General features: G+C 44.7%; 1 protein-coding gene and 3 non-coding genes across 4 annotated transcripts in view; 1 reads left to right on the top strand and 3 right to left on the bottom strand.

Moving 5' to 3' along the window:
* Positions 1 to 1,332: 1,332 nt before the first annotated feature.
* Positions 1,333 to 1,405, bottom strand: Trnak-cuu (transfer RNA lysine (anticodon CUU)). The gene has a single exon. It is a non-coding gene; the product is annotated as a tRNA-Lys (tRNA).
* An 843-nt stretch (positions 1,406 to 2,248) lies between these two features.
* Positions 2,249 to 2,321, bottom strand: Trnak-cuu (transfer RNA lysine (anticodon CUU)). Its single transcript has one exon. It is a non-coding gene; the product is annotated as a tRNA-Lys (tRNA).
* A 551-nt stretch (positions 2,322 to 2,872) lies between these two features.
* Positions 2,873 to 2,945, bottom strand: Trnak-cuu (transfer RNA lysine (anticodon CUU)). The gene has a single exon. It is a non-coding gene; the product is annotated as a tRNA-Lys (tRNA).
* Positions 2,946 to 13,384: 10,439 nt separating this feature from the next.
* The window catches only part of LOC131293437 (tRNA-dihydrouridine(16/17) synthase [NAD(P)(+)]-like), a 5,471-nt gene continuing 4,645 nt past the window's right edge, over positions 13,385 to 14,210 (top strand). The window contains exons 1-2 of the mRNA XM_058321513.1: positions 13,385 to 13,865; positions 14,178 to 14,210. The exon at positions 14,178 to 14,210 is cut by the window's right edge and continues 127 nt beyond it. Coding sequence (XP_058177496.1) covers positions 13,530 to 13,865; positions 14,178 to 14,210 — 369 coding nt within the window. The 5' untranslated portion in view covers positions 13,385 to 13,529. The remainder of the gene's footprint in view (positions 13,866 to 14,177) is intronic.

The following is a 14,210-nucleotide window of genomic DNA, read 5'->3' as shown; positions in this document are numbered from 1 at the left end:
AGATTGAGGATATTAAATAATGTTGCTCCAACCACACAATGTTTCGGTTGCCCAACATAATTTCGGTTCCTCTTCTTTGGCGTGGACGCACTTTAAAACGCACCGGGCGGCACAATCTTGGTTAGAATGAATTTGCATTAAAAATAAATTAAGAGCACAACTCCGATGACGTGGCTAACTTTAAACAAATGGAAGCAAAAAAAAAATCGATATCCTTTTCCAGTGATGACAAGACGTTTTTTGTGTGTGTGTGTGTGTGTGTGTGTATTCTCTCCTCCCCCTGCAAGCGTAATCACTAAAAAGCCAACATAAAATTGATGATGATGGATTGATTGATGGATTGGGATCGAGAATCCAATTACCATTTTTGGCGACACACACAGGGACGCGTTCGTCGCGGACAATCGTGGTTGAAAGAGTATCATTTGTCAACGAGAAAAGAACAATTTTCCAAAAATGTTCTAACCTACGGCGGGACAAGGATTGTCGGAACGCCGTTGTGGTGCGCAGGAAGGGAAACGCAATAATTTGTAATGCTCGCCGGGAAACAATAGAACATCCGATGTTCGGCTGTCGGCAGGAATCATTTATCCATCGTTCATCGTGTAGACCCACCGTGGATGGGTAGCAAGTGGAGAGTGCCACCCTACCGGCTGTCGAACCCGCCCGATCAGAGGGAGATTGTGTGGTTGGATGTCATCATTAATGAAACCTCCGGAGCAGGACGGCCGGGGAACATGTTGCTTTCGCAGTGCCAGAGATTGCCGTCCACGCCTTCTCAAGTCCCATCGGCTAATTAATACATCTCACTGGGAACCGATGTTCTCTTGGGGCAGCATCGGGTTTGCCTTGTTTTACTCTGATTGTTATTCCCTGCTCTCGTGCACGCTTGAGTTCACCGTCAATTATTGAGCACGATCCATTTGCAAACGGGCCTTCGATGGCGGCCCGTAAGACCATCCGCGCCCCATAGGTATCGACCTTGGGTCTCACGGGAAGAACATGGACATGATGCAAAGAAAAGGATGCAAACAGACCATTTTAGCAATTAATCATCATCCATCAAACAGTTGCACTGGCACAGAGGGATGGCTAATCTGCTTCTCTATTGCAATCGTTAGTTAAAATGGTGGCAATTAGTAGCACCACAACTAAGCTGCAGCCAAAAGCTGATTGCAAAAATATGGTAGTTGAATTATAAGTAACATCAGAAAGTGCTCTTCAAGTGGGTAAATAAATCCAAAAAAAACATGGAAAAAAGAACGTGACCTTGATGTATGATAGTTTTCTCCTATACCCTAAGGCATAACAAATAAAAATGCAGATATATTGCGCCCAACGTGGGGCTCGAACCCACGACCCTGAGATTAAGAGTCTCATGCTCTACCGACTGAGCTAGCCGGGCTGGTGGGAAGGTGTGATTTTTGAGGTGTTAATTGGTGTTACGTGTAATTCAAAGTCAAGACGAACAAATCAGTGTACATTCTTAGAATCAATTTTTATTCGTTCTTCTAGATCCGCTTCAAAGCTATCTTAAAGTTATAGAAACGAAAACTTAAAATAAGAAATTACATTGAAATAACAAAATAGAGGCCTGCACATTCGATAAGGTTTCATCAAACTGTATGGTTGATAAATAGAACATAAAATTATAATAAATACTTGTCGATAACATTAGATTGCTCCCTTACCAATAATGCTACAGATGTCCTATCTATTCAATGTGTCTTAGAAAATTACCATGGGTAATTGCAACAGGATCACAATACAGCGCACGAAACAATAGATATTTTGTACGAGTAACTTTCGGGCATGGTTATTTCGCGCTTAGGGGATGTCAACTGGCCACCCAGATCCCAACTCACTAGGATTTTTGAGTAAGAATAGGTTAAGTCGCATTTCATTGCCAACGTACGTGAACTATCATGGAAAAAACCCATAGCAAAACCGAGGCGACCATTTAATTTACATCACATTTTATAAAGACTGCTTTAGATAGGTCTTTCCGTCAAAAAACAAATCGTTTCAGAATCTCACACATACAAATGTTTGTGTTCGAATTAATAAATCAACACCCAACTTCCAACGGATTGGAATAACAACTTTAAAGATGTGCACTGGTATACATTTTATTCAAATGCTCTACATTTTGAAATTTTTTTTCTAAGTTGTCACATTACCGGCCTTGTTTTAATTGAATCGGAAGTTGATCAAATGCTGACGTACGCAACCGCTAAAAATAATCACGCGCCCAACGTGGGGCTCGAACCCACGACCCTGAGATTAAGAGTCTCATGCTCTACCGACTGAGCTAGCCGGGCTGGCGGGAAGATGTCAATTTTTAGGTGTGATCCTACATTAACACGTTAACCACCAACCGGATTGTACTGAACTTTCATTTCACGCCACCTCGGTGCAAATTTCAACTCGTTTCACTTATGCCGGACGGGCAGAATGCGTAGAAAAAACATCATAAATACTCCGATGCCAATAGCCAAACTGTCGAAAACTAGTTCAGTTTGTCACAATTGTTGTCCTAGAACATAAATATCAAACCATATGGGTTCACAAGCAGACAGACTGATCGACTTGATGCACCGTCAGTCACCGGCGATAACGTGTTTATTTATAAAACAAAAATGGTGAACAAACAGAATTCATGTAATACATGTAAATATTTAAAATATCAAGGTTTTGTTCATGCGTACAATGATGAAACACAACATCAAAATAATTCCTCTCAATGCTACCGTAAACGCTGCTTCTTGCTATTTTGAAAAGGGATTTTCGCTATCATATCAGTTGGGACATCAGTTGATCAACTGCATATGAATTTAAATACAAACATTGATCAGAAGACTAAAAATAAACACGCCCAACGTGGGGCTCGAACCCACGACCCTGAGATTAAGAGTCTCATGCTCTACCGACTGAGCTAGCCGGGCTGGTGCGGGGTCAGGTTCATAGAGATGTGCTGATCATTGAACCGAACACACGGACAGTGTGAAACAGAAATCAAAACAAAGTGATAACAGTGTACTTTTAGCTTTGCGCCATGCTGGTTGGCCAACCCGAACCAGATTCAATTCCCCACCACATTTCGATCATGGCCAAAGTAACGGTCATGTAGATTTGAATGTAGAAAAAAACGTTTTCCATAAAGCATACATCGAGCTTGCAGTGCAATCAGCATCTGTGAAGTATTCATAAAAATTCGTATTTCCTTCCCCCTTTGCCATACACAACGTAGGGACTCATCAATGGCCCATTCATCATATTTTTTACGCTCTCCCAGGATGTCGATCGGACCCTGGCCATGTGGAAAGTTTTCCCTTCTTTCGATTCCTTTCGATGTTATTCGAGTTATTTCAATTGAATCGGGAGCTGCTTTTGAACTACTAGTCCTTTGCCTTTTTTCGGCCGGCTGTTTATGTTGTTTTGTGATCATTTCGAACCCCCCCAAGCCAGGGCCCAGAATGGAAGGGTTTTTTTATGTCAGCTTTTCCGGCAAAATAAAGAAAAAACAGAAATATGAAGAAGCAAACCAGGCCAGAAGAAACTGCGCGGAATTGGAGTCTTATGATGGATTTATGCTTCAACCATAGCATCCAGCTCTCCCTGTTGGTTTCCCCTCACAAACGAATGGCTTCCATTGGCTGCTGAAAATTCGTTTGGCCTTGGCTCATTCGAATCGTCGCTGTTCCCGTTTCTAGTTCGGGTCATTTTCCGTCACAATTTTCCACCCAATAATATTACCCCGGTGGTGTAAAAACAGTTCCCAAGGCATTGTTCATTTTTTTCTAAGCACACCACTTGCCTTTCTCTGGAATATTCTTCAGAAAATCAACCACTCAGCGCACGGTTGTCCTTTTCGATGTTGTAGTGTAGAGTCATAGGAATCTTGTCTTTTCGTGCAGCTTCTCCTAAAGCGATGATTTATTGACGTTCCGCATTCGTGTTCTCCAAGATGTAGCCCTAACACCGTAGGGCAGGAGCTACGCTGCCGGCGGTCAAACCAATTACCAATGCCAGCCACATCGCGCACGGAATGTTTTATTGGAAATTTGTAGCCTTTCCTTTTGCGCAAAGAATCAATAAAAAGCTAAATTATCCCAGCCACTCATCATTCCGGTTTCGTTCGGTGTACAATTAAATTCATCTAATGAATTTAAAACGAATCAGTTGTTTAACGATGGTTTTTTATCTTGCATTCCTTATGGCATGTTTCAAAACGGGTGCAAGAATAAACGAACCAGGAAAAGATCTTATCGAAACAGAAACGTCATTACGAATCGGCACCTCAAGCTTAAGATTTTAACTTTCAAGCACTTTCCAAGAAGCCATCACAAAAGAATAAACACACGAGGATCCCGTCATCGCCTCTCGATGATTCAACTTTTTTGCTCATTCATTTTCCACACTTCCTGTTGGCAACATTTTCTTTCATTAGTTAACTTTTCCTTCGCTTATACTGAGCACAACGAAAGCATTCCGGTACACGCATCGCTGACATTTTTCGTGATCTATATTCGCACAACTCACGCTTTACCGGCGTTGTATGTGTGTGTATGTTTACGTCAGTTCCCTCTTTTCCGTTGTGTTGTGAACACGAAAAGCCACTTCCGGCTGACTCCGGCTTGTGTGCTGTGTTTCCGGTGTTAGGGCCGGCCGGAGTTTCGATGGCTCAATTTTTGTTCACGTCAGTGCAAGCCCGTTTCTTTGCCTTTTGAAAAAGTTGGCCTAAAAGAACCCGGCGGTCGAAAAAAAAAGCGACTCTGGAACACGAATCAATGGATAGTCATTGAAGAGTGTTCCGTCGAACGATCGCCACGATCGGAAGGGTGAGTTGGTTGCTAGTTTTTCCGCTGGTTCAGAATGGTAGGGGCAATCACGGACGACCCCAACGCACAACCGTGTGATAAGCCATATCGGAAAGTTTAAGCCTTCGCGTTCCATCAAATTTCAGGGTGACAATCGGACCATGAAATGAAGAATCACAGGAAAAGAACTTGGTGTGAGGAGATAACACAAACAAACACACACACGAAATCAGTAGCAAAATTTCAAGCGAAAGCTTTTCGTGTTATTTATTGTAATCGTTTCTGTCGGTTCGCTCCGTCAGGACCATTTTTTTACTCTTCCTCTCTCCTCACTCAACCATGGCAAAAATCCAATCATTTCGTTTGAAAGGAGAACAATCCGGTAGAGATTTCGTACGTCCTTTTCCATTTCAAGTTCACTCATCACCCTCATCGGGGGTTGGAAAAGTGGAATCTGGGAAGCTAGCGGGGCACCAAAAAGGTGCCCTTGATTTTATGAAGATAAACTCACACAATGAGACCCTTCATTTTGGACACGATCTTATTTTGGAAGCACTACACACAATGGCAAACAAAATTTCCCATCCAAACACTCCAAAAAGAGACCAATCTTGACCGGAAAATGGAGACAACAAAAAATGGTAAACGAACACAAATCAAACAGTCATCCATCAACGGTGGGAGGGAGAGGGTGTGGGAGGGTAGTGGTAAAAACCACACAGACCGCAAACACAACGAACGACATGCCGGTTGATGATAAAAATAATTTGCGAAATAAAGTTGATGAACAATTTTCTCAATTTTCTCTTCCTTCTGGGTACCCGCCGTGTAGCGTATTGACAGTTTCCTTCGACATATCCGTCTGTCGATGTCCGGTACTGCACTTCTCTCCTCCTCCTCCCTCCCTTCTTCATCCCTTCAGAGTCATATTTGTTTAGCCACCGGAAGTGGCATGTTTTGTGCTGCCCGTCGTGCGCGTCCAGCAACAACGTGGGAAGAAATGTGATGGACTAGGAAGAAAAGTCACAAAAGACACACACAAAGACATACCATCACTCCCTTCCCTCACCATTTTGCGATTGGTTCACTTCCGGTGACGTTCGGAATGGAGACAAAAATTGAGCTTGTTTCTGTCTGCGCTTACACATCCGTTCGATGGCAGGATGGTGGGTGGGGCTCTATGGATGCTTGCTTTTTTGAAAGCTCTTTCCGGAAAAACTCGCTAGGACAAACTTCGGGCCAAAGTTTGCCCTCGGTAAGTGATTTTATTTCCGATTTATTGACACTTTTGTCAAGAGAAGGTGAACAGACGGGGTGTGGCCCCTGTGTGCGGCCGGAGTCGTCCCACCCAGCATCCTCCCATTTGTTTTTCTTTATTTCTAGCAGGGTGAGAAAATGGGGATGACCTGACGAGCGGAAGTTCATTGACTCAATTTTGGTTTCGCAAAGTTTAGAGAAGCCATTTTGATGGAAACCCACGAAGTTCGTTCGCTTCGAGGGTGGGTAGAAAATGATGAATTTTCCTTCATTATCTCCAAACTTACCACTTCTCGTGCAAAGTGCGTGCTTAAGTATGGGTAATTAAATCGTTAGTGGCAAAATTATTCGCTCAACTTATTCGGGCTCGAGGGCCGCGATTCCGTGAGCTTTTGGTTGTATTTCGATTACTCACTCAGCTCCGCGCCGCGGAAGTGCCCGCGGATAATTTATTGTGATTCACTTTTTCTGCCATCAAAACTTTTCCCGTTCCCGCTGTGACTGAGTGTCGAAATAATGACTTCTTTTCCTAGGTTGTCCAGGGAGGAAATTCAACAGACTTGACCAATGCTTTTGGTTTATTAAAATTTATTTTGGTGAATTAAAAAAAAAAGTTTTCAATTTTAATAAAAAATTGAACAATTTAAAAAATGAAATGTCTTGTCATAGCTCTCGATGTCTAGTGAATTGCGGGAAGAAATAAAACTACGTAATCGATAGTGAAAATGAGTTCCCTCCGGTTGCTTGTTCACACAATTCCTGAACAAACTTCCTCGACGGCAGATTACGAGTTCTTTCACACTGAAGGATCGTACAGCACAGAAAGAACTATGTTTTTTTTTCCAAAATGGCTTCTGCTTCTGCTTTTCTTTCATTGAAACCATCCTCCCCTTACATACACTCGCACCCACTCACAAGAGAGAAAAAAAAAACCCGAGAAAAGCCAGATCTAGCATTTCATTTTCTTCTACGTCAGCGTGTTTGTGGGTGAACGCTTTAATGGGCTATTTTTGGTACGAGGCTGCCTCTGGCGTGGACTCCTCTAGACGCAACTTGCCTCATTTCCACGCCGCATTCGATTTCCTGCCGATGGGGACCCGCGGAACGAACATCGGCTGGCCATCGGATCATTGGATGCGGTAGCTTTTGCTCCATGGGTTGATGGCTTGCATTATGGCGTGTCAGTAAAGGATGATTTATTGAATTGCCTTCGGGGGGGAAAGAGGAGAGTGGGAGGAGAGAATATCCGTTGTTTGCGGACGACAAACGGATTCTGTAGTTGTCGAGGAAAGGGAAGGAAAATATTATTCCACCATCGAGAAGAAGCGAAGAGTTTGATTTGAGATTGGTTAACCGTTTCTACTTTCCGTTGGCCCTTTCGATAGGGGGATGAGCTTTACCGTGCTTGACATAAAATATTCCCAAAGCTACAGGAAGCGGAATACATTTTCCCAAAGAGCTCACTTTACTTACTCACCTTTGAACCAACATCACTACCAAGGCAAAGCTTAAGCGACGGCTAGACACAGCGGTATTCGCACGAATATTCCCGCCGTCCAGCGGGAATCCCGCTGGACGACGGGAAACTCCATATGAAAAAAACGGATTTCGTTCCCGCTATGTTTAAAAAACGCGAAACTACGACCCGGCGGGAACGGACGCATTTGCTTAATTGAAACGTTTCATGAAAAGTTTCATTCGCTTGCTACAACAACGTCGGTATGGGCAACGTATATGGATGCGGCCGATGTTGTTGGAGAGAAACCAAAATGCGAGTAGTCTTCGACGCAAAATTTTGGAGGAGGAACTCAACAACACCATTCATAAACTTTATATTTGATAATGACTCACAATTCCACTTTTACCTGCCGCCAATTTAGATCACGTAAACAAACTAAAACGTAAACAAAGCTTCACTTTGACAGATCGGACGAATAAGCTCGTTCCCGCTGGATATTTTGTCGAATCTGGGCTACTTTTTCCCGTTCCCGCCACCGGGAATTCCAGGCAAGTTTAAACAGCGGTTTAGAAAGCCTTGCATGAACCGATAAGCACCGCTCTTTCATCCGCTTGTTTGCGGCCTTCCGGCATGATAATGATTTGCTTTCGTTTCTGTGGTCACATCAACAGTTGTATCGGGGGGCAGCACCAACAAAAAAAGGACGATGTCCGAGGGCAGAACGATGCTCTTTTCATGACAAACGACAATCCGATGGTTCTAGCGTTTCTATCGTACCAAAAAAGGACACCAATCATCACTGCGTCGTATCGTACTGACGCCAGAAAACGCGAGAGTCCAATGTGTGGGTTCGTCAATAGAGCGGCCCGACTATTGGCCTGCCCGGGAAAATCGGAAACAATCGTGCAGCACAATCAGTGCATCGCGCGAAGCAACAAATAGTGAGCTTCGCGAATCTGTGCTTCAGGCGTTCTGGAATGAAGTATGACATCCCCAAAGGTTCACACGCCGTTCGATGAAATCCTGCGCTTGATTCAAGTGTTGGCACCTCTTTGCTGACACGTTGCCAAACAACCCGGCACAACGTTGATGTGTGGGGCAATTCTTCTCCTTTCCATAGAATGATAGAAACACACTAATCTCACATTAGGTTTTTGGTTTACTGTTGCTTGAAAATTGTAGTTCTAGTTTACCATTAAAGAGATTTTCATACCCCAATTTTTGAACGCATTACTTGAAAGGCATTTTTTAATTTTTTTTACATAAATGTTGGGTCGAGATGATAGAAACATGTTTAGAGATTTAAAAGGACGAGGAGAGTGATGTACGTGGCTCATAAAAAGCCAAAAAAAATTGCAATGAAATACAATAAATGTTGGCATTCTTTGCTTAATTTAAGCAAACTTAGCACATTATTTCAAAACGGGTTTGAACGCTGTAGTTATAAAATTATTTCAGCTTTGGAACTTGCCTGTAGTGATAATTTATGCTTGTTTATATATATTGAAAGAGAAAATAATGTATCTTCCTTGCTCGTTGAATAAGCGATCAAACTGTGTGTTAGAAGATAAGAATGCTTCTTTAAGGACTCAATTCACCGGTTAGTTGTAGGCAAAAAACCATCTAACCTTCACATTGTACCCACACCTTTTAGAGGTTTGTGTAGCTATTCCAAGGACTGAGTTTGCGGTACACAATTTGCATCACTGTTGACACCGCCATTTTGCATTTTATTCTCCGTCAAAGTCGTCACGTTTACGTTTGACCGGCAAGAAATGCGTCGCCCAAGCAAAAGCCGTCAACACGCTCCCACAATAGGGCACACTCCGGTGACATCCCCCGGAGGGTCGTTTGGCCATCTCCAGCGCGGCCCATCATCATCAGTCGTTCATTGCCGCGCCGACGTCGTCCCGGCATACTCCGTTTTACTCCGTTTGGGGGCCGTTGGACGGCTCGAAGATTTCCCCCGAGAAAGCGGTGCCGCTTTTCCGCGGACGTTGTCGTGCTTACCGAGAAAAAGTGGGTGAACGGGGGGAGGGCGGGGGGTGCACAGAAAAATGGACGCCGTCATTTAACATCAACCCGTCGACAATCATCCGTCGTCCCGGCGCGGATCTTATGTGCTGAGAAGTAAGCAAAGAAAAATGTAAATAAAAAGGCCATCTGTATGTTGGTACAATGCAATGCAGATAACAAACGGCATATCGAGGGGAAAGTCCGCACCAGTGTTGGGCTCGGAAGGAGGAAAAGTTATGTCATAATTTGTATTCGTTCCAAATTTTCCTACTATACAAACTTTTGCATTCTCCTTACGCCTTTCAGGCTGTGTCCAAGGGGAAAGGAAGTTTTGTCGGAAGTAGTAACGGAAGGATGTTGATGGGCTCTGATGCATGATCAGGACAGTCCATTAGACAATCGACTTTAATATAATGCCATATTTTAGTGACAGGATTTGAATTTAGTGATTCATTTGAATTTTTGGCGAAATAATTTTTGAAGTTATTTATGTCAACTTGAAATTTCAGTAAAAAAAACTTCTGAGCTTAAAACAACAATACACCAAATCCTCGCTCCTTTTCGATATTACTTTTTCTTGTCCCGAACGGTCGCCATTGCGACCATCTTAAAGGGCCCCAAAGGTATTCAAACCGATAGCGGCTTCCGGAGAACTAAGATGGCGCCGCGCTTAGTCGTTGCACGTGTATTTGCGAAGTGGCCTTCAAAAGCGTTTCGGGAGCCGAACGGTTGCTCTTTCCTGATACCACATCCCATTGTGTTTAAGTATATGTATGTGTTCGTGTGTGCCAAACAACAATTCCGAAGTCGACTGAAGATTTAAGGACTCTCCTGGTAATGGCCTTTGCGAGAGGCCTCGCCTTCTTTTTTTTATTTTTATGATACTCTGCATCGACTACGGTTTGTGCGGAAGCATGTGCGGTTTATGGTAATGGTTTATTTTACTTTATTTTTTCCTTTTCGTTATTGCCTACTCGATGGAACATTTCACGCATATGTCGCCTTCATGCGTCCGTATGCACGTTGTTATGTTTTATTCGTTTCCAATCTTGGGTTTCCTCGCGCGACGCTTTCGTTTGATATGGACCAGGGATTTCCTAAGTAAAACCGTCACCTCCGAGCAAATGGCTTTGCTGGCTGCAGAGCGCAATTTGCTGCACAATGCGACGCATCCGAACACTAATGAGTACTGCAGTATCTCTCTCGTGGCGACTGACCTCGGCCTCCATTAGGCGACTTCCATCCTCTGACCAGTTGGCACTATGCCACGACCAGCTGGAGACAAAAAAATAGGCCAAAAGGGGACGACCCTCGAAAAAGACACAGCAATTGAGCAAGCAGTAGGCTTCGATCCAAGGGCAGCTTGGATACAAAAGAGTACGTTCAAAAAACACATTCATCTCAGAATGGCCTTTCCGATGACGACAGCATTGGACTTGTCCCTGTCCGTGCTGCAGGAAAGTATAAAAATTAGTCCAAACAATTATATCGAACCGAAGCGACATTGGGGAAGGAGCAAATCTGACCAACACAGCAATAACTGGCACTTCTTGCAAACGGTGCCAACGCGAGTGGCGAAACGCCGTACCAAGGAAAGAGTGGCACCTTGTTGTTTTATTAAGCAAAAGCTAGTGGCACAACGTATAACGCCGGAGCAAGGTGAGAAAATCGTCGGGAAAGGCATCGTAGTGGAATGAAAATTCAATTATGTGTAAACAGATTAGAACGGAATGAACGAATTCGCAACACCCTACCTACCATTTTCATACCTTGCCGGCCACCAACACAGCACACGACGCAGAATATAAAGCTGATTGCTTTCGCGAGAAAAAGCTTACCCTGCTGCACCCCACGCCAAGGAAATCGGCTAAGGATAAGTTTGAGTGAAGCGCAAATTACGTCCATTTTAATCCGGATTCATTATTCAAAATTATCTTCCCGCCTGAGGCAAAAACTCCGCCCGTCAGATTGATAATCCACCGTCCGGTTCGATAATAATTCATTCAACCTGTTCAAAACGCTTGCTTAAGCTTGCGTCTTACGGCTTGAGGCAGGTTTCTTTCCTTTTTTCACTAATATTCGGTTCGCGTTGTTCGGCTCCCTTCGGTAGGGAAACTGCTCCCTATCGCCTACTTTTCTGTCACGCAGCGTATAGAAGAAAAACGACATTTTCCGTCCAACACGATGGATTAAATTAACCCTCTCGGAGTTCAACATCACACTCGTCGGGAGTTTAGGTGCTTGACGGTGTTGGTTTTTTTCTGTTCTTGCTTCCTAGAATGCTTTTTCCTAGTGTCCGGGAGGAAAGCAGAAACCGATCCCACGGAGAAAGCCCGCCACGGGACGGGCTGGGCTTTTCATCCCACGATCATCCAGATAAACTGGACGCCGGAATCTGCCATCCTTTCGGCGTTGGGAAAGTGTGATGAAAGGATGTAATTTCTTTGCTTCAAAGGCAGCCATGGGTCCTAAGGCACGATCCGTGCGTTCATTCAACTTCAAGGTTCCCTCCCAACTTCTCTCGTTTGCACAATACACAAACACACACACACACACACACACACACACACACACACACACACACACACATCGGCGCACGGACAGCAACCAACACTTCCGTGACGGGTCGGACCCAAAGCTACTCTTTCACGCTACACACGCCTTCGGGGTGAAAGAAAACCGAAAGAAAGTAATCTTTTACCAACCTTCCACACACACACACACCCCAGGACACAGGAGTAGCGGAAGTGTTGGAACAGGATTATGTCGCTTCAGGCGCCAACACATAACACCCAAGCGGACGAAGCGAAACAAACGAGCGAACGAACGAACGAACTAACGCCAGAGACCGTCCAGTTAAATGTGGCTTACGGTTGCCCACTCCGGCCCACTCCGTGAACCTTGGGGGTAGAACCAACCCGTCGATCCTTGCTACCCCCACTTCCCGAGGCCGAAGCACGGAAGGGCACGTTTGTGCGTGAAAAGAAAATCTCCATCTGCAAACCTCAGCCCGAAGGAAACCCCTATCCCCCACAAACCGAAGGACGGAACGGAGGCCAACTCGTTCGAAACGCACACCGGATCATACCGGAACAACCGTTTTCGCACGCGCGAAGAGTTTTGATATGGAATCCTTTCCGTGGCAAGCGACCTCTGAATCGAAAACGGAATAAGAAACGATGCGGCAAAAGGGGTTTTTACAGCTGTCCATACTATTCAATCGCAGTTTGTGCCGAGCTTTTTACATTCTCGTATAACCTAACCTTGCTTACTTCGCCTCGCTTGGGCGAAGTTTTCTTCCGGGTTAATTTTCTATTTATCAAAGCGCTGGGGGGCATGTTGGTGGTTGTGATGTTGTGAAGGCGGATTTCAAAATGAAGAAATTCATTAAATTAGTCCCATCCGGCCGTTGGTGGTGGTGGTGTGGCGGGTGGTAGAAAAATCGCCTTAGAATTAACTCCCCCCTTTATTTATGCTGAAAAATTGATTATAAATCAGTCGTATCTGGGTCCCGGGTTTGGGAGGGTTGTGCCGAAGGGGCGACAGTGTGGTCCATGGGAAGAGGATTCTTTGATAGAAACCGACCAAAAATCAACTACAACGGACAATCTTTCCGCCAACGGAACACAATGCTGCTCGGAGTACGTTCCCGTTTGATCAACAGTCAGTTTTAATTAAACCCTCGTCACGTTGAAATTGTGCTTCTGCCTCCCATCAGTATTGTAATGTGGCTTTTTCTTTTTTATTCTACTTTTAGATTCCATATAAAAACGCAAGCATATCCAGCAGAAGTGAAAACAACGTCAACCACCACACACATTACAACTGGTACCGTCAGCGTTCTTTGAGGCACGGCCAAAATTAAACGATACGGAAAAAGAAGGACCATCCAATTTGACACTTCGCATCGGAAAGGGTCGCAATTTACCGCTCGTTTTTTTTATTTCACGCCCGACAAATCCGTCAAGTGGCGCACCATGGTAACTAGCGACGATAGCACCGTACAAACCCCGGCCGAACCAAAGACGGGTCAGCAGCAACAACCCACCGGCACGATGGACACGACGGCAACCGAACCACCGAGCCGGAAGCTGGGTGGATTTGAGTTCTACGAGAAAATTTTGCGCTCGCCCCGCTACGTCGTCGCCCCGATGGTGGACGCGAGTGAGCTGGCCTGGCGTCTGTTGAGCCGCCGGCACGGGGCCCAGCTCTGCTACTCCCCAATGTTCCACAGCAGCTGCTTCTCGAAGGACCCGAAGTATCGGAAAGATTCGCTGCAAACGTGTCCGGAAGATCGACCGCTTATTATTCAGGTATCCAAGAACTGTTCGCCTTCGGTTTACTGCGCATCGTCCCGATACGAACGATGGAGAAACGGTTAATTAAAATGTTGACATTTAATTACACGCGGCAGTGTCACGCGGCTCACGGGTGTCCTGCTGCTTCTGCTGCTTGTTCAGCTTAACCCTTGGCACGTGATGCTATTTTTAACTGAAAAATCATCTCCATTGGTTTCGTGGGGCTTGCTTCTTTCCCTTTATTCGTTCGCGAACCGTTCCGTTGCGAACGTTCATCTCGTGTCCCGTGTTAACTTAGTTTTCATTTATGTTTCCCTTTTTTTTTAGTTCTGCGGCAACGATCCGAAGATTATGCTCGAG

Source organism: Anopheles ziemanni, chromosome 2, assembly GCF_943734765.1.
Source record: "Anopheles ziemanni chromosome 2, idAnoZiCoDA_A2_x.2, whole genome shotgun sequence".
In the NCBI taxonomy this organism is placed as follows: Eukaryota; Metazoa; Arthropoda; class Insecta; order Diptera; family Culicidae; genus Anopheles; species Anopheles ziemanni.
Note: the sequence above shows the minus strand (reverse complement) of the source record. Positions and strands in the feature narration are given on the sequence as shown.